This window comes from Spodoptera frugiperda, chromosome 15 (assembly GCF_023101765.2).
Source record: "Spodoptera frugiperda isolate SF20-4 chromosome 15, AGI-APGP_CSIRO_Sfru_2.0, whole genome shotgun sequence".
Lineage (NCBI taxonomy): Eukaryota > Metazoa > Arthropoda > Insecta > Lepidoptera > Noctuidae > Spodoptera > Spodoptera frugiperda.
The window spans coordinates 13,075,279-13,096,027 of record NC_064226.1 but is presented as its reverse complement, the minus strand read 5'-3'; the positions used below and the strand labels follow the sequence as shown (position 1 = coordinate 13,096,027).

The 20,749-nt window shown below is 37.3% G+C and overlaps 1 protein-coding gene and 1 long non-coding RNA gene across 4 annotated transcripts; both read right to left on the bottom strand.

The window, feature by feature from the left end:
* Positions 1-329: 329 nt before the first annotated feature.
* On the bottom strand, positions 330-20,592 carry LOC118273545 (histone deacetylase 6). Of its 3 annotated transcripts, none has more exons than XM_050698516.1 (19): positions 20,403-20,592; positions 20,191-20,325; positions 18,791-18,880; positions 17,927-18,057; positions 17,230-17,413; positions 16,504-16,706; positions 15,989-16,057; positions 15,068-15,260; positions 14,353-14,412; positions 12,679-12,872; positions 11,581-11,831; positions 6,926-7,007; positions 6,494-6,640; positions 5,591-5,714; positions 4,592-4,819; positions 3,956-4,081; positions 3,475-3,604; positions 2,416-3,233; positions 330-2,324 (listed from the first exon to the last, which is right to left on the bottom strand). In XM_050698516.1, exons 1-19 carry the CDS (start codon positions 20,403-20,405, stop codon positions 2,106-2,108), a joined length of 3,387 nt encoding a protein of 1,128 aa, XP_050554473.1. In that variant the 5' UTR covers positions 20,406-20,592; the 3' UTR covers positions 330-2,105. The 3 variants fall into 3 exon arrangements, with proteins under 3 accessions (XP_050554473.1, XP_050554474.1, XP_050554475.1); XM_050698517.1 differs by lacking the exon at positions 14,353-14,412 and adding an exon at positions 14,238-14,297; XM_050698518.1 differs by lacking the exons at positions 20,191-20,325; positions 20,403-20,592 and adding an exon at positions 19,664-19,777.
* Positions 7,137-9,328, bottom strand: LOC126911439 (uncharacterized). The gene is made up of 2 exons (XR_007705984.1): positions 7,987-9,328; positions 7,137-7,821 (listed from the first exon to the last, which is right to left on the bottom strand). It is a non-coding gene; the product is annotated as an uncharacterized LOC126911439 (long non-coding RNA).
* Positions 20,593-20,749: the final 157 nt, after the last annotated feature.

Sequence of the window (20,749 nt, the reverse complement as noted above, 5' to 3'; positions counted from 1 at the left end):
CTGATACTTTGTAGCGGTGCGAGTAAAATGTGCCACCGGAAATTAGCTGCACGAGGAAGATACATAGCTCGTGTATGCTATGTATCGATAATAGGGAAACCATCTATAGCACACATCTTTCCATATAAAAACATAATTATCTTAGTTGAACCTGTTTCCACCAGTGCTATGTGTATCAAAGTTGGTGGAACCCACAGCAACGTAGTATAACACATCTCTGGAGGAAGAGCAACTTACTATCTGCACCCCCTTATTAGGATAGGACGTCGATGCTGCATCCGTTGGCCACAGCCTAATAATAACAATTTTGAATGAGAAAGAAAAAGCAATTTGAATAATATGATATGATTTTATTATTTCGTTAATACATACTTGGTATTAGTTAACAGTTATGAGCAATTTTTGGCACACTAATCTGCCCATAATTTTTATTATAATAGGTACACTATACCTAAGTAAGGTTAAGTAATTCTTGCTGGTCAAGTATTAAATTAAATACAATAAATTAGTTTATGTATTTTAAATAAACTGAAGTAAATATTACGTTAATTTAAATAACAGTTATAAATTATATAACTGTGTTATAGTAACATAGTATCTTATAATAACAGTTATTAAGCTGCTTGTTATTGTATCTCAAACACTATACTATTTGGAAAGGCACATAATTTAGCAAATAACCTTTTATTATTATATTTACTTGAAATTATAATTCAGTAATAGCTACTTAGTTATGTGTGATAATCTCACTATACTAGTATTTTATTATACCAGCATTAAAAGGTTTATTTGCTAAAATCTTAAACAATATTTCTATGGCAACAGTTCTATTTTTGGGTCCTTTGTAAATTACAATCTAAGGGCAAGAGGACAGATTCCTCTAATGTGTTTTTACCTCTTAGATAATGTTACATGATATTGGGGTAAGCAGAGTAAGTTATTTTTCGTTGGATATTTGAATTGGATACTTATATCTGCCAAATTTGCATAAGTAGCTCGTATAATTAGTTCTACGTCTTCATTTTTTTTTTACACAACATGAAATCGAAACCTTAATAAAACGACTAATATTTTTGTTAAATTTACTAACAGCCAGTGTCAATAACCTATCTGTCTTTAGATGGCTACTAGAGATAGTCATTTGACGTAAGGTCAATTCGATATTTGTCAAATATCAATAATATAAAAATGAATCACTGACTGTGTTGTTAAGCGCAAACCTCGAGAACAGCTGAACCGATTTTGCTAATTCTTTTATAGTTGGGTTTGTTATTGTTAAAACAAAGTTTTATGTAAGACAGAAAAGGGTAAATTTTCTGTAAACTAAAGATTTTAAGACGAAACAAAGTTCGCGGGGTCTGCTGTAATAGATCAATAGACAATCTGCAGACAGATAGGTTAATGCGACTGACCATAACTTAATAAACGAATACACGTAACATAACAGTTTTATCCACTAAAATATTAAAGTAAAATAGTTTCTAACACTGGCCAATTATTCTAAGGTACATAAAATAGATATAAAATCATTAAAAATGTATAAAGGTATAAATAGTAGCTATTTACAGAAATATACAAGGGTGCTACAAACGTGATAATATAGTTGTAGGATAAAATTATTGTACTTCATTGTACTAAGCTTATTTAACATCTTTATTCTGTAAGCAGTAAGGTTTATTTTGCAGGTTTAGATATGAATTGATATTTTACTAGGCCCTTGCTTGAAAACATTATATTAATAAATGTCAGGCCTATACAACGAGAGTTATTCTAAACATCAATTTATTAAACTGGAATGTTAACATTTGATTATAACATGGGTTACTTTAAAAAGTTAATGTCAACAATTAATAATGCACTCTGTTTAAATACGTCAACATGAAACTGTCCTATCTTTAAACAATTCTGTAATCGGAATAACATTTCATGTGACATTCTTAATACTTTGATAACACCCTTTTGGAGGCCGAAATTAATGACCGATTCTAATCCAAAATCATTCGATACACGGAGATTTTTAACATGGATCCACCCAGAGATTTTGGATAGATATCGTTTATTGATATCGGCCGTGATTATACATTCACCTATATGAGTAAATATCCCTATTGCATATGTATATCAGTCTTATAACACCAGGGCATGTCCTCCCCGAATTTGCACCTATGCGCGTTATTCTTAGCGTCATAGAGCAGCGAGTTATCAACGTAAGCGTCGCATACATTGCACCACACTGACAAATCGACTAAGGACAACACTAGCGCGTGGCCGGTGGCTGTGAAGTGAGCTTGCATGTGCCCGTTCACACTGCGGGCGCAGGCCGTCTGAAAAAAGAAAAATATGGGCATTTTTCATGTACCGCCTGAAACATGTACCTACATTACAAAAGAGACACATAAAGTACGTAATACTTACGATATAGCAATGCAAGCACACCCAATTCTCTTCAGTATGATCGCAGTCCACGCACTTGACACCTTGTTCAAACTTCACTTCTTCAGGTAACGTGTACAGCGAATCTAAATGTGGACACCACGACAAGGGGACCACAGCGAACATCTCACCTTCGAGTATCGATTGCATGTTCTCGGCTAAATAATCGACTAAAGTCGGCTTTTTCTCTGGTTTCGTGGGTTCCTCTAAAGGTCTTTTCCCAGGACTAGTTGGGACGCCTTCGGTGAGTTTTTTATCAGTGCTTGTACCAGCAGCGTCAGGGTTGTCAGTACTCCGTGATGGCTTCGGCTGTTCATCCTCGTCATCTGTACCGCAGTGTATACCGTCGGAACACTTCTTTCCTATATTTAAGTTTCCCATGCTCGCTTCCAGTGACGTTTCCAAGTTGCTTGCGCTTGATTTAGCCGACAAGTTGTGCATGTCTTCGTTGCACGACGATATTTCGAGATCTTGGTCCATAACGAGGCCTCTGGATGGCAGTGGTGGTTCTAGGACATTGTCTGCTGGTAACGCGACGTGAAACTTGAGACACTTCCAGTACTTCTTGTGTGTGTCGATGACGTCACGGATGGAGTCGATGGCGGACCAGGAGCACGGGGTCTTGGGGTCGTAGTGGTAGTAGATGGGGTCCCCGAGCAGTGCCTTGGTGCACATGGCCATGCAGTAGGAGATGCTGGTGATGTTGTACCCGCCCTCGAGACACAGTACGACGCGCCCGCCCGCCAGGCCCCGCAGTAGTTGCGTCATGCGCCCGTAGCACTCGGGGGTCACTTTACAACCTACAAGAAAACAAATTAACATTGTCAATAGTAATACAGGTATGAAAAGTAGGTGTTGTTGTTTCATCGACTATCGTAATAACAATACACATTTCTGCTGTGAGAAGTTGTGTGTTTACGAGCGTATTATGAAACGCTTACAACACGAAGTCATGTGAAAACGATTACTTGCCAAACTCTGTTATTTATAAAAACTAAACTTTGTATGTAGAATATATAAAGTTATGTACAGAATACGAACCTCCAAGCGGGTCCCCGACGCAGGCATCGAACCCGGCGGATACGATGACGAGCTGCGGGTTGTAGGCGTATGCTATGGGCAGTATGACCTGTGTGAATGCCGTCATGTACTCCACGTCGCCCATACCGCGCTGAAAGGGATTAGAAAGGAAATCAATATTTGTTTAACAATATAATGACTTGTCAAAAAGTATTGGCTTATTACCCCTTTGCCCTGAAATGGTAGTAGTATCATTGACCGTCTTATAGTGAAATATTCAAACATCACTCAATTTTAAGACGCTCTCAGAAATAGTTCTGTCGCTACAAATTCTTTATAAAGGACAGAGATAGAACGATATTTAAGTACAACATAAAATCGAGTAACGTTCCAGTACTCGGGCGTTAATGAAATTGCTAAGACACTGAAGAATGGGTATTTCAAAATGTTCTTTAACACCATTAACATTAGGTACACAACTCCATAAACATGTTGTACTCACCGCGTTCCACGGTACATTGACATTGTACCCCTCCCCCTTCCCCGCGCCGACGGCGGTGTAGTTGGCGTCCTTCGAGTGAGGGAAGAACAAGCCGTTGTCATAACGGTGGATTGACATGTACAAGATCTGAAAAAAAAAACATTTTTAATAACTTTTGTTATGAATGATACACAACCAGACCAGACCAGAATGGACACTTGAAATACGAGAGGTGTTACAAGTGCGTTGCCGACTTTCTGAGGGTTAGGAATTTAAGGGTTGTTGTTCGAGAATCGGGGATAGGGAAGATTGGAAAGGGGGGAATTGGGCCTTCAGTAACCTCACTCACATAACGCAAGCGTGTTTCACGTCGGTTTTCTGTGAGGCCGTGGTATCACTCCGGTCGAGCCGAACGATTCGTGCCGAAGTATGGCTCTCCCACACTTAAACTGCATTAATATGGGAAAGCCTGGTGCGAGTTTGACACGTTTAAGACGTTTAGGGCTCTGATTGACAGCTTCAATTAACCAAGCAATCAGTACTCTTAGTAGGTACAAGAGTTTGCTTGACGTTTAAAGTAATCGAAACGAGAGCGCGTTCGACGATTTGTCATACTTATGTGGTCACAATATAGATAGATAAACAAAAAAAACTTACCCTATTATCGTGATACGTAATTCTTTGCGTCCCATTTCCGTGATGGACGTCCCAATCCAGTATAAGGACCCTGTTCAGTCCGTGGTTGTCGATAGCGTACTTGGCGGCGGCCGCAGCGTTGTTGAGGAGACAGAACCCGCTCGGGATCTCCTCGTCCGCGTGGTGCCCGGGGGGGCGGACCACGCACACACCGCTACCGCACTCGAAGGTTAACACTGAGTCCACCATCTGTTGGTTTATTGTTTTTATTGTAACTTTCGTGAGACATACTAAATTAATTATTATGTTATCGGCTTACTCACGTAATGTTTTGACGAGGAACTCGACTAGTTTTAAGCCATGCAAGAGGCTCATATTCATGAGCAGCATTTCGCGACACACGACGCGGCGATTAGTAGCAGCGTGACAATCGCCGCGTAAACATTACGTGAGTAAGCCGATAACATAATAATTAGGTTTATTGTTCAATGAATTAATGGTTTGATGTGAATTATTGTTACAAAAATCTTTTGTGTCATGTCATCTGTACTGTACAGATGAAGCTACATGTAATAGAATTTCAACTTTAACGTCTTGAAATAAGGTCGAGGATGTGTTGAAGAATTTTGCCTTATTAGGATAACACAATACGCCTAAATTTGAATTACTTAAACTGAATCCATGAGTCGCATGACTATCACATCACAATGATTAAAACTATAGTCATTTTAAACTATATAGTGTTATTTTTAATTTTAAACATTTTTAATTTTTTCATGTATTGGTGTAAAAACACCAATACATGAAAAAATGAAAAATGTTTATTAGTAAATCAAAAGTTAAGTGTTCACAATATTTATGATTGGAGTCCCCTTTTAAGCATACAGTGCCTGTGTTAGGAGACTCCGCTCTTTCGTAACAATATGTTTCATAACAGTGAAACAAGACGTAAAAATATTTTTCTTAATCTAAGTACAGTTAATTAAATGGTTGCATGTATGCAGTAGTCAACAGACGAACCTGTAGCACGCAGCCGGTGGCGACGGCAGCGCTCTCTAGTGAGTCAGGGTGGAAGTACACGGAGTCGTACGCGTTCTTCTGTATGTGCAGACTCCTTAGACTCGTCGACGACAGCTCCTTTAGTCTGAGAGGCAAAATATACTCGTTAACATAGGCCTAGCCAGGTTTTAGTTTCCAGAGGGGTTTAAGAAAGTCGAAGTATGAAATGTGTGACCAAAAAAAAAAATCACTGTATATTATGTTATAAACAGATTCATAGGTAGTCATATATAGAGACCTTTGCCAAACAGGGGATGTACTGTGCTAACTAGAAAAATAACGCTCTGTGTATGTAATAATGTCTAGGTACGCATTTCGGGGGGAACGGGGGTTTGAACCCCCAACACCCCCCCCCCCCCGGCTATGCCTATGCTCATTAATGTCGTACTAGCACACTCCATACACCTTTTTGTAGTTAACAAATTATTGATATAATCTCTATATATAAAAATCAATTGCTGTTCGTTAGTCTCGCCAAAAACTCGAGAATGGCTGGACAGATTTAGCAAATTTTGGTTTTGAATTATTATTTGTGGAGGTCCAGGGAAGGTTTAAAAGGTGAGTAAAAAATGTCTTTATCAGGCCAGCTAGTCACACTTATAGGGTAGTTAAACCATGATATAATAAGATGTCATATAGTATAGATAGTTTCAAATTCAATACATTTTCGAAACATTAAAATGAGTTTACTAACATATTATATAAAATTGGATTCAAAATCAAAAATTACTCAAGTCAAATAAAATATCTACGTCTGACTGAAGAAGCCGTAAACCCGTGTAACACAGATTCTCACTATCTTATTTCCTTTGCTTACAAAATAGACCTAATTACAACTAAGATAAAGTATATTATACTACATACCTGTTTAAATGTGTTTCAGTATGTACAGCCAATATCTCCTGGTCCGTAGCTTGCCTGGCAGTTAGTTGATGGACTCGGTCTAAAAGACCGAAGTCTCTATGACGTTCATGTATGCGCATGATCCGTTCCGGGCATTCTACGTGACCACTGGAAATTGAACAGTATTTTTATATGTGTAAGGTTCATTTTAAGGTGTTTTCAGTGCTAAGTCTGATTGAAGTGCAGATAAATTTCAACTTTATTGTGAATGGTGTAGAGATGTTTATTGTATAGACGTATCAGTGACCTTATTAAAAAAATATGATCATTTTAATAAAGAATAATAGTATTTTAATTTTATTCATTGGAAATTTAAAAGCCGTACAATGAACTTTAATGGTAAAACTCAGTGGTATAAGGTCTAATATTGCTTATCAAGTTAATAGTACTTACGGTTCGCATATATTTTTGTGTTTCAGCATAGCTTGGTCGTAAATATAACCAACTGCGTGATGCGGTGTTGACAAATCAGTTACTAAAACAAAAAACAATTTTAGCTTTAATGATTCTAAGTTAGAATTATTATGACGTATTCATAACCAATAAGGAATAATGTAATTTCATGAATTGCTTTCAATAATATACAGTATGGAGATCACTCATGTGACTTAAGGACGCGTTCTCATAATTGACAGGTATCGAATCGCATCACTACATTGACACGACTCTCGACAATACACACATACGCACGGATAGCTGCGGAAATTATGACAAAATGAACTTGATACTTTGAAAGTTTGAATATTTTCTTACTTTCTTTTTTAATATTTTTATTTTGTTTAGTGCGTGCGTAGACTCAAATGTTTTGTGTTATCTGTTGTTCAATTCCGTTCAGTGCCGAATTTGGGCTCGGATTATTCGATTGGTGTCATTTTCATAGTTTTCGGAAAGTAAGCGTTCGAAATCAAAAATCAAATGGTGCCAACGCAAAACTAACTTTTTACATGCTTTTATTTAGTTTCATATGTAAAGAATGTATATATGTGTGTTTGTTAGTTTGTATGTTTCTATGTAACCAACCTCTTCCAACTCGATTTTTACCCATTTTAAACGGACCGATTTCGTTCAAACTTTGTAGACTTATCAAGGACCGGTGGCAAATTAATACCTCGTAGAAATTAATCAAAGGGTCAGGAATCCCTGACGTGGACACTTAACAGCCCAGATGAACCTGAAGAGATATGAATATACTATCTTAAGAAAAGTTGTTCAGCGTGATGAGCACATTTTAGCGCCATACGAAAATCGAGGATGTAGAATCCCTGACATGGACTCCAGCCCAGCCGAACCTGAAGAGATTTGAATATACTTTCAACAAAAGATATTTAGCGTGATGAGCATTTTATATGAATATACTATCTTAAGAAAAGTTGTTCAGCGTGATGAGCACATTTTAGCGCCATACGAAAATCGAGGATGTAGAATCTCTGACATGGACTCCAGCCCAGCCGAACCTGAAGAGATTTGAATATACTTTCAACAAAAGATATTTAGCGTGATGAGCACTTTTTCGCCATATCTTTTATACTAATTATTCTCATAACAATACTAAATTTTCCGCCTACTGTTAGTATTAATATTAAAATTATTTTGTTCGGTTCATCACAAAAACATGTTTTTAAGTTTTTTTAATCTACAATGTGATAGGGGTGGAACTTCTAACCCGTTAAGGCTGAGTACTACATCTAATTTTATCGACAAAAAAAAATAATATGGGGGTTTGAACCCCTAATTGAAAATATTGAAAAATTGTGATTTTTTCGGTAAAAATAATTCACAAATGATTTTTTTCTCACCAAAACATTATCAAACATTTGAAAAAAGTAATGAATTAGTTAGCCAAGGTTATTAGCTACCGTTTGTCGTTTTTTTTTTTGTTTCTACGACGCATACAACCTTTGATATCAAAAAAAGTAAAAAAATATTAAAATTGCCATAATTTTAAGGGGGAGGGGATTCGACCCATTCGACCCCCGACTTTTGTCGATAAAATTAGATGTAGAACTCAGCCCGGGTTAGAAGTCTCACCCCTATCACATTGTATATTTTATTATGGTTTTATATCAATGGTTTTCGGGGTCGCCAAGATAAAAAAAAACAATTATGGTAACGAACGTGACAAGACCTGGGTGGAACAAACAAAGAAAATACATAAAATAAATTAAACATCAATTCTTTATTTTCACGATATTTGTTTGAATATGCGAGGAATGAGCCCGTAAATTCATATTTCTTGCCTGTCTTGGGTCAATTAATTCCGGAAGAAGACAATTTTTATAAAATCGAATGATTCACTCCGTATTCGATATTAGCGACCCCAAAAACCACAACAATGACACTCATGTCGAAAAATTACAATGCCAGAATCTCTATAGAGCTTTGTCCCACCAAAAAAAATATAGTGTACAGACATGCCAAATGTAGCATTCTATTGCTGCTCTATTAGTGATAACTAAAAACATGATTAAAAGCCTTTAGATCTTGCGGTTTCTATATGAATCTAAGTACAAAATATTACATTTAGGTTAGGTTAATTGCAGTTATAATGGTAGAAATAATTAAATTACAATGCTATCATAGGGTGTTTAGCTATGAAAGGAAGGAATGTCATCACTTATCACCAATATCACCTTTAGTAATCCTACTTTAATTCATAATCATAACGAAACAACAATGTAAACAGAACAGACAGAGCGAATGTCAAATAATGACTTTTTGGACATAATGACACACGCACGCCAATGAGGTTTCGTTACATCTAATCACTAACGTTCAAACACGAAATCATAATTATAATATGCATTCATTATAATATATATTATAAAAAAAAATTAACTAGCAGTATGTATTAAAACCAAATTCATATTAAAATTCGTACACATTACATTAATAAATCTTTTTTTTATTGAATTACTCGTTTTGTTCCTTGTGCAAGCGTACTAAGAAACGCAGAGGGTCGCGATAAATACAGGAAATAGGCCTTGGGTTTTTAAAATACTTTTTATTTCCTAATTTTTATAAGCAAGTTTATCAGAATAATAATTAAGTAACCAAGGGTCTTTTAATATTTAATTTTTAACCAATATTTTCATTGCATAATTTGATTAATTTACATTTTTTGTACATTGATGAAATTAAGTGGGGCAGGATCTGGCATGGTCATTTATATATTTATGTCGGCGCCATCTTGAACTTAGATTTTCACTTTATATTCGTTATAAGCGACCCCAAAAACCATGAAAATGACACCCATGATGGAAAGTTGGCAAATCTAGTCGGCGCCATCTTGGATTTTGATTTTGACTCCATATTCGCTATAAGCGACCCCAAAAACCATGAAAATGACACCCATGTTGGAAAGTTGGCAAATCTTGTCGGCGCCATCTTGGATTTTGATTTTGACTCCATATTCGTTATAAGCGACCCCAAAAACCATGAAAATGACACCCATGATGGAAAGTTGGCAAATCTAGTCGGCGCCATCTTGGATTTTGATTTTGACTCCATATTCGCTATAAGCGACCCCAAAAACCATGAAAATGACACCCATGATGGAAAGTTGGCAAATCTAGTCGGCGCCATCTTGGATTTTGATTTTGACTCCATATTCGCTATAAGCGACCCCAAAAACCATGAAAATGACACCCATGATGGAAAGTTGGCAAATCTTGTCGGCGCCATCTTGGATTTTGATTTTGACTCCATATTCGCTATAAGCGACCCCAAAAACCATGAAAATGACACCCATGATGGAAAGTTGGCAAATCTTGTCGGCGCCATCTTGGATTTTGATTTAACCTCATGTTCAAAATAATATAACGAAACATTCTATATTCAGTAAAGTGTTGCTCGTACAGAATGTGTAAAAAAACATACAAACAGCCGAACATAGTACCTCCTCTTTTTTGTGAAGTCGGTAAAAATATCAAGATTGGTTTGTGAAGTATAATATCAAATATTTTGTACTCGTACAGCGATCTTTTTCAAGGCCATTTTTTGTAACAGGCGACGCAGCGTCCACCCACGACAGCGCTCGAGCGCAGACTGAAATTTCATTTGACATTTTCTATCCAATAAATCTAAATAGTAAACAAATAAAATAACCCTTATTGCTACGCTTTAAAGTTGATGTCTGACAGCAAAATAGGAGAAAAAATTAAACGGGAACTTTTATTTATTTCCGAGACAATTTGAAATATTTTCGTAATTTTTTTACACAGTATAATTTTTGATTATGTCTGCTTCCCCGGGATATTTTTTTGAGATTCAGAATTATGCGTGTAGTAGCAGTAAAATGTTCCTAAACTCAACCCTTTTTTGACAATTTTGTGTGAAGAGGTAAAGAAAAATCGTGTTTGCAATAATAAAATATAACTTTTTTCACATTACAAATCAACATTTTGGAGATAAAGAAGTGATCTATCTATTGTAATTGTTAGTTATGTTCAGTTAAGTTTCTTTTGGTCGTAATATGTACTGAAAAATAGCTTATTTACGTCAGATTTGAGAACGCGTCCTTAAATGAAACTACAAGTAGTACTCGCCCACAGCATAATACAACTAAATATTTCAACCAAAACCTTTCTCTAAGGTGCATTTGTGTTATCCCATATAATAGGGGGTGAGCCTATTACCACAGAATAATAAGTAAACAGAAGCACCACTCCCCGTAACAATTCAAACTTATAAGAGACTCTTGCTACTAAGCAATAAAGTTCAATTCAGCTCGCATAAGCGCTTTTTACCTACCGAGATATTCACCTATTACCATCTATTACTTACTATCTATCACCTATTACTTGCTATTACCATCTACTGGGCACAAGAGAAGTAATCTATACTAATATTATAAAGCTGAAGAGTTTGTTTGTTTGTTTGAAGGCGCTAATCTCCGGAACTACTAGTCCGATTTGAATAATTCTTTTTGTGTTGGATAGTCCATTTATCGAGGAAGGCTATAGGCTATAAAACATCGCGCTATAACTAATAGGAGCCGAGCAGAGCGGGTGAAACCGCGCGGAAGTAGCTAGTATAATGAAATAACTCACCCAATCTAAGATGGTTCAAGCGTTCAGCAATCCTTTTCTTAAAACCATCATCTTGTACGGGATAACAATTCCTAGTAGCGAAGGTATCAGGTCTAGTTTCGTCTCCCTCCCACTTGACTGTCACTGTATGTTTCTCTTTCGCTTCATCGCACACATTGGGCGGGCCACTCGTTGAATACGTCTGTTGGAAGTTGTAGCAGTTCCAATATGGCTTCTGCGCGTATATACAGTTTAATATTGTTTCTTTTATTCTGTGAATGAATAATGGAAATAGTTAATTTATATATTTACTCATTGAATAAATATATCTTTCGATCGATGTCAAATATGGTGACGCCTGTCTAACTAGACTAGCGCACTACGCAGAAGATAGTATAGTGCACAAGTGTATGTACAAACACAGGCGCACTCTCTGAACCTGATGGGACAACACAATGACATGTCCTGAGTCCTGGGGCCTTAGTCTGCTATTACAATTGTGTCACAATGGTCGATCACTGAGCAGTGCGAGAGGGACGGAGCTATGTAGGTTGTATAGCTCCGTCCCTCTCGCACTGCTCAGTGATCGACCATTGTGACACAATTGTAATAGCAGACTAAGGCCCCTGACCAGGCGCAGTACCAACGGCGACAAATGCGCACCAGGCCACGGGGGGTTCAACCTCTGATCTTCTTGACTCAGGACTAGTAATGGTAGCTTTTTACTTAGAAAATACTACTATCACTTTTTGACCGGTACGGGAATCGAACCCGTGATACGTAGGAGGAGAGAGCAAACCTGCTTGTATTTTTTAAGACTTTAATATATAATTTAAGCAATTAAGAACACCAGAGGCATTACAAGTGCGTTGCCTTTTGGGGGTTAATATTAAGTGTGTATATGTTATATGTTAATATGGAGTCTGTGTTTCCTGATGGGTATAACCTGGGTGTCTTCAAAGCCCGAGTGAATAGGTGTTGCTTATGGGCAGACGTGCTCCATCATAGGCCGCATCATCACTTACCATCAGGCGAGATAGCGGCCAAACGTTGGCCCATTTAACATAAAAAAAGTAATACAATAACATAAATGAGTACTAGAAGAATGTTGTTACTCACTCGTCTGTGGGCTCGGTGAGGTCCTCGAGTACAGGCGGCGAGTGTCCGAGCAGGGTGCGCAGCGTGAGCGCGGCCCCCTCGGCCAGTGACGTCACGCAGTACCCCCCCTCCAGGACCACGCACACGCGCGGGCACACCCCCACCAGGGCCTGCGTCAGGTGCGCGTAGCATGCCGGGGTCAGCTCCATTTCCCCCTATACCACATAATCATATTTAACCACTTGTATGTCGGTATATAAGACACAATAGAAAACACATTGTGTCTCACGTAGATCTGCGTTCCGACAGACAACGGGTTAAGGAAACTGGAAAAAAATTAATATAGGACAGGTAAATACATATCTGCCTACGTACTACTGGTACGTTTAGACTACGACAGATATTTTGACAAATCTTCCATGACTTTAGGCCGCGTTTCCAATGACGCGGAACGAGGCGGAGAAGAGCTCAGCGGTGCACGAATTGACCAATCACTATGCTCCAAATCTCCGCTCCGCTTCAATGGAAACAGCATGATTGGTCGCCCGCTCCACGTCAGTAGAAACGCGGCCTTACACTAGTACGGATGATAAGATATACAACAAAGCTTGAAGTCATGCTTTAGAGCAGACAAACGAGTAAAAAGACGAAAACAGATATTTGTCCATTGAATTCTAGAACCATCATGCTTGCAATAAATTACCACATGCACACAATATTAAAAAATAAATAGACAGCCAACAAAGCGCTTTAATCCTATCGATTCGATGAGGAAACGAGACGAAAGTATTTAAGGAGTTCACCATCATCATCGTCAGTAGTTAAAAGTGCCCACCACTAAACTAAGGCCTCTTCTCACATAGAGAACGATTGAGCATTAATCACCGCGCTCAAGGCGGAATGGCGATTAGAGTACCCGATTAGCTTTCGAGTTACAGAACTCATAAAAAGAAAAATGGATAACACATACATAACACAACGACTTTCAATCCTCGTACGCAATGTACAAATACAATTTGATGAGTCCCATGTATGAGTGGCCAAGCCTATTGCCATATAATATAGCAGGCACTTTTAGAACCCATGCTATTACTGCGATTAAAAAAAAATGCAGAAAATATTCTTTTTTTAATTTTAATGATTGCATAAAGATGAGGATGATGAAATATGGGTAGGATGATATGAAGGAAACATTATTTTGTGATTGGATGATAGAGATAGAGGAGAATAGAATAAGATAATTTGGAGACAATAGGCGTTTAACTCCTCTAATGTTTCAAATTAAATTAAATAATTGTTTATTTTATAGATTCCTACACAACTGATTGGAAAAGAAAGAACCATTGAGGTTCTTGGTAGTTCTTCTCTATATAAATTTATACTTTGGAACGAACAACTGTTACTAGAGGACTGGCTAATATACTCACATTTTCTGTGCCAGTATCAAGTGCCATAGATTAGTTTAATTTTTAAATTCATGATTTTGATTTTCACTTACAACGGTTCTTACAAAGCAATAGCAGCATAAACCCATACAAAAAGACAGACATTTTTCAAAATTTCTATTATTATAGCCAAACCTTTTCATCTCCTATAGCCGAGTCAAAGCCAGCCGACACGATAACGAGTTCGGGGCCGAACTGAAAGAGATAGAAATACAAAAAGCTAATGTTAGAAAGAGATAAACATATGTACCTCAGGACAGCCGTACGCCGCGTCGTAGCCAGCTGATATTATGATGAGCTCCGGGTGGTACTGTTGCAACAAAAATATACTTTATTTTGAAGTGCTAAGGTCGATTTTTGTATGAAAGTGCTACGGTTACACGCTAAAAGTTCTTTAGTACATTGAGTTAAGAACTATTAGGTATGGTTCGGTCTCTCATTGTTCTCTTAAAATATTAAAGTGAAAATTCGCCTTAGCTTGCAAAATACGTTGCGTAACAATTCCATTAAGCTGTAAATTGGTATTTTTTACAACAGTTATGATTTCTAACATATTTTTTTTATGAGTTAAGAGCGAACGTGTTACCGCTCTCAACGCCTCACTACTTACAAATATATTGCTAGCCTATGAGCAATTCACGAGTCACAAGTAAATATGGGCAAAATTTCGGATAAATACTTAAAATGGATAACTGGGTCTACTCTTTTACATAAATATTCGAGTAAAACTAATAAAAACTCAGTATTTACTCGTTATTTATCAAATATAATATCACAAATACCAGGTCATTGGAAAATCATCCAATGACTTCTCCCGCCTTGGGTGAGGCAGGAGGGAGTGTCAGACTCTTACTGACTAAAAACCACCCCGTTCCTTCTCCTGCTTTGAGCCGGAGTCGCGGTAACCTTTTACGTTGTCCGTAGCTCCGGAATTTAAACTTACCTCTTTATTTTTATCAACTTACTTCCAAAGCCATGGGCAGTAGCAGCTGGTGCCATATGGCGAGGTAGTCAGCGTCCTTCATGCCAGTTTTGTTGAGGGGCACATTGAAGTTGTGTCCCTTGCCCAGCCCGGAGCCCACGTAGTTGAAATTGGACTGCCTGAGGTTGGGCCAGAATGCACCATGCTCGTAGCGGTGGATTGAGAAGTATACGACTCTAGGAAATAATAATAATAATTACAGTTTCGACAACCACCTTAGGAGGCTGGGGTTGGACGGATGGATCAAAGGCCTGATGTAAAAGGCAGTACTCCTCGAAACGGTACGTATTGTGAGGAGGTTTCTGTCTCTGGAGCCCTAACCACCGGTAGCTTGACTATGCTCCCGCTACTGGTCGGCTCCTATTTTTATATTTTGAAATATTATTTTATTTTGTATTTTATAAGTATTACATATTTAAAAATGTAATTTTAGAGGATTTTGAACAAATATATGAAATTACAGTTTATTTGTTTTACCGATTCATGTCCTATTTTACTATTATCAGTGCAGTTGCTGGTCCACTGGCTGCTGTACAGTCGTTCGTAGGTTTTATGTCTATGCAGAGGTTTATAATATAGTCACTCTAGCATTCAAATATGTGTTATAACTAAAAAGAATAGAAGTCACTTTTGTATAGCAGATATAAATAAAATTAAAAAAATTCAATAAGAAATACAAAAGGAATGTCAATAATCGATCTTAATTCACAGATTTTAGTTTAAGACTGGATTAAAATCGGCAGTAATTGGGTTAGAAACGGACTAATGACAATAGAAAACTTGGAAAGGCGATAATAAGGTAAAAGAAAATGAATTCTGTCGGAAGTGATAAGTCCACGCGAACGAAATCGCGGGCAAATGCTAGTCTTATATAAATGTAACAATATAAGGCATATATACATACCTAGGGTCGTTATAGAACATCTGTTGAGTGGCTTGACCGTGATGAACATCCCAATCTACTATTAGTATCCTGCAAGTAAAAATGTACTTTATAAAACAGGGTTAGAGTTCACTTTCACATGCAATAAAGTTTATTGCAAGCAACAATACATCAAGCTCGAAGAATCGAATCGAAATGAAGCTGACATATAAACATCAACATTAACACAAAACCACAAGGTTTAAAATACGTTTCACATACGTAACCTCACACCTTTTTATCCCCGACAGGGTAGGCAGAGGTGAACATTACGGCAATAATGCCACTGTACAATGTACACCCACTTTTGTGTTATACATAAGTCCCATGTAATAGGGGATGAGCCAATTACTGAGCACAATTCCAGACTCCGTGCTACCACTGAAAAAATTTCGAAAAACCGAAAAAAGCCCAGTGATACTTTAACGACCCGAGACCCCTTATCCGGCAGTCGCACTTGCGACCACACAACCGTTTTAGATGTAAAGCAATTTTACCTTTTAAGCCCCCGTTTATCGATGGCATGTCTAGCAGCGACAGCGACGTTGTTATAGAAGCAGTATCCGCAGGGCTCGTCCCGCATGGCGTGGTGGCCGGGCGGCCGGACCAGGGCCGCGCCGTTCTGGACCTCACCCGACACTATCCGGTCCACCAGGTCGATGGTGGACCCCGCTGATAATAGGGCTAGCTCGTGGGTCGACTATAAGAAATAAATATGTTAATTTAATTTATGTTTAACCTCTTGTATAACATACGACAATACAAAGTAGATTGTCTCCCGTGGATGAACGTTTTGGACACACGATGGGTAAGTCATATGGGGGGGGGGGGAGATAGAATACACTTTATCAGCGCACTTAATCTTCGCGTGTGTGAGAGATGTTGTAAGAGCAGATTATTTAGAAAGTTAAAAAGCTTGGACTGCAGTCCTATCTGATAGATTGTACGTGCTATTTTTTAAGTGTGAAGAACGAGAAAAATACATAATTTAACAGTTGCAATATACCTAAATATTTCACGTTAATAGACTGCCATGACTTTAATCGACAGTGGCGCCAACCTTTACAAGTAAAATGACTATGTAAACAAGTTGCTATTGTAGCGTAAGTGATTTATTTTATTGCACTCTTTCTTTGTAGAATACAGTAGAATTGAACGTCTATTCAACACCATACAAATTAGAACCAAATGTTCTTAAACATAAAGTTAAAATTCCAACTCACTGGGTGTATGTAGATAGCGTCATATTTGGCGGAGATCTCCTCCAAGTACTGTAGGTCGTTGTTCTGATGTGTAGTTTCCATCATGTCGTACACAGAGGGCGCGTGGAGCACACATAACTCTTCCTTGGTCGCCGCTCGAGGTGGGAACTGCTTGCATTGTTCTATCAGGTTTAGTTCATGGCACCTGTACAAATAATTGTGTTATTATTATTAAACTATTAATTATATTATCACATAATATAATTTTTCCAGTCGACTGTTGACAATGGAGCCTACCGTATTTTTGCTCACCAGATGAAACTAGTGTAAATCTGTCGTTCTTCAACCAATAGAGAATTAGCTAGTGTCGCACCATTGCACTTTTAATATTTGACAGCTGTTGTCATTGGACAAAAAAGCCTCTTCCTACATTTGTACTGCCCGCCTGTCCGGGTAGCAAAAAACAGTTGCCCCCATTGCCCACACATACATCTGATCGTACTCTACACCTGGCCTATTATAATTAGATCATAGGCTACCTACCTCTGATCCGGAGCTGTGGACTACCTAGCAGGTTTACCGGGGCTCCGGCTCGAAAAGTAGGAGAAGGAACGGGTGGTTTTTAGTCAGTAAGAGTCTGACACTCCCTCTCGCCTCGCCCAAGGCGGGAGAAGTCATTGGATGATTTTTCTCCCTTAAAAAAAATAAGGCTACCTACCTTTCTATAACGCTAGTAAGTCTTTCAGGGCACTCCGGGTACTGGTCGTCCCACAGACACCTGTGCTCAGCCATACGCGGCTCCGTCACCAGCCCCGTCCCACCCTTCACTTTGGTCTTAGAATCCATGGCCTGGAAAAAATAGGCATATTCAGTTATTAAGTCAATTGTTACATATTAAGAAAAGTGGTCTACTCATTTGTTTGTTTATTCTGAACGAATTTGAATGCGGTTCTTGATAATGTGCGAGTAGGGACATTCTGGAGGAAGGTTTTAATGTCTTATTCGTGGAGATTTAAGTATTGAGTACCGATAACGAAGCTGGATTAAACATAACATGTTGAGTAATCTCATCTCGATCAAATAACCACACAATTAATATGCTTTTTTAAGTCACATGCACAAAAAGTACCAACCGTTCTCTCTACAAGAGGTACATACAAGTAAAAAACAAAGTATGTACTTAGCATATCAAAACCACAATTAAAGTAATCTTAATTACATAAGTGTAACGCTAACACTCATAAACATGTTCACATTCATAATAATTTAGGGCCATAAAAGTTAATAACTATGAAAACTGTTCGGCCATCTTGTTCGAGAAATTAAACTGTGAAGTTTGATAATGATAAAAGAATAAGTGTAACAGGTAGAAAGAGAATACAACAACTGCTAGGCTATTCTGTAATTTTCAATTCGAAAGATTGAAGTGAACTCAATCGCGGTCTGCCATGCAATAGGTTGTGTGAATAATCTCGAACAATGACGGGCGAGAACGTGGTCAAGCTCACTTTGAAAGTCCGAATTGATAGTTACAGAATCTTATTATAACGATGTAAAACCTCCACAATAACACATTACTTACAATTTGATAGTGATCTCTGAGTTCAATCACAAAATTGTGTTTCTTCTTCTGTTGGGCTTTCCGTTTCGCAGCAATTACTGATGCTGACGGCTGCAAAAATAAGATATGTCAAAATAGAATCCATTCTTTGGTGGCCAAAGTATTATTTAATTTACAACATTGAAATCTTTTGCATTATTGATGTTTAAAACTTGTACTTGTTTATATTTGCAGAGTAAAGCTAAAAGCATTGACTAGTTAGCAGTATGAGATAAATTTTAGTTTAACTAACTCCAAGTTATGAGGTAATCATGTTGCATGTCAGTTGCTAATAACTTATCTCATTCATTCAAAAACATGAGCTAATAGAACAAGTTAAAAAAAAATACAAGTTAGCATGTTCTAAGGCAAATTATGGAAATGGATGTAACTAGGTACAAAATTGTTTGTCAGTCAATAGAGTTTTTATGTACAGTGTATGTATATAATAAAAGACAGAATAAATAAGCCAATTGTATACAATGTATTGAGGTTGACGGTTGAGTAATAGTCAGAGGTCATAACCTTTTTAAAGAGCTGATTGTACTCTAATTTAGTAGTAATGGAGTTGCAATATCATTGAATTTTGTATGTGTACAAGTAGAAGGTGGACATGGGATGATAAAGACAAAAAGATTATAATAATTTAAATTAACTCAATATGCAAAATTAATAAAAAAGCTTTAGACATCAAATTGGAAAACAGGAGAATGGCTGTACACTAATTATAAGTTGTAATGGATAACTTTTTAAAATTACTTTATTTTTGCAAGAGGATTAAATTGTAGCTTTTAATTTTTTAAGTCTACACTGTTATAAAATTCCTTAAACAATACATAATTAAAGGTTGCTCACCAAAGTCTGTTCAGCAAGTGTTAATTTAAAAACTTACGAAATCAATGTAATCATTCTCACAACCTAATTAGGAATGGATTGCTCGGTACTATGCTGATAATTATATGTTGCTTGCAACATACTCTTGTATCTTTACTGAGATAACACAGTTATCTATGCAGTAAGATTACATACCTACACATAGTATACTTACCATACATTTTACTATATTAAATTATCTACAAAACAAATACACAATTGTTTTTACGTTCTGTAGTATAATATTATTGCTATCTCTCAAATTATATTCTTACTTGTTTACAAGTTTTATTCATCTCAGTTCCTATAATGTTTGTTCAAATGAAACTTGATCAATTCTTGGCTATATGTATTCCCACTGTAGTATTGACTCACACAGAGTTTAAAATAATGTCTCAATCAATAAGGTATTTAGCTATAGATACGGTATTTGTATGCATAGCATGACATCTAGTTTTGACCATACGTGTAGGCGGCGCCGCATTACATTGACAATTTTTATTACCTACCTTAGCACCTGCGGACATTGCGCGGGTTTGTATCTTGGCCTTGCGAGCACCATTTCTGGTCACAACGCTGGACGCAGGCGGTGCCTTTTTATTCTCTCCTGATGATCGCCGCGGCTGCTGAGGCGGTGGGGTCGACTGGACAATACCAAAAAAATTATAACAAACTCGCTAGCGCGCCAAGTCTAAAATTTTGCAGATGTTTTTAACCTTACCATTATGACAATAGAACCAGTCAATAGTTCACAAAAATCACATTCACTGAAAGTATCTGTAAACTATACAGTCATTGTTAATTGGGGTTTACGGTAGCCAAAACAATACACATTGTGTGTAATCGGATAGTAAAAATCGCGGTGCTGGAGCCAGCCAGTGACAAGAATTTGCATATGGTTTTGACAGTTACTTAATACAGACAGATAATAAAATATAAAGATGTTGATTGTTGACGTTCGGATACAACATTCCACTTGACATTCGACTTATTATTTTTTCGTATAGTTTGAAATATTTCTGAGCTATTTTATTTATTTTAAGTTATTTTAATATGCCTAATAAGTTG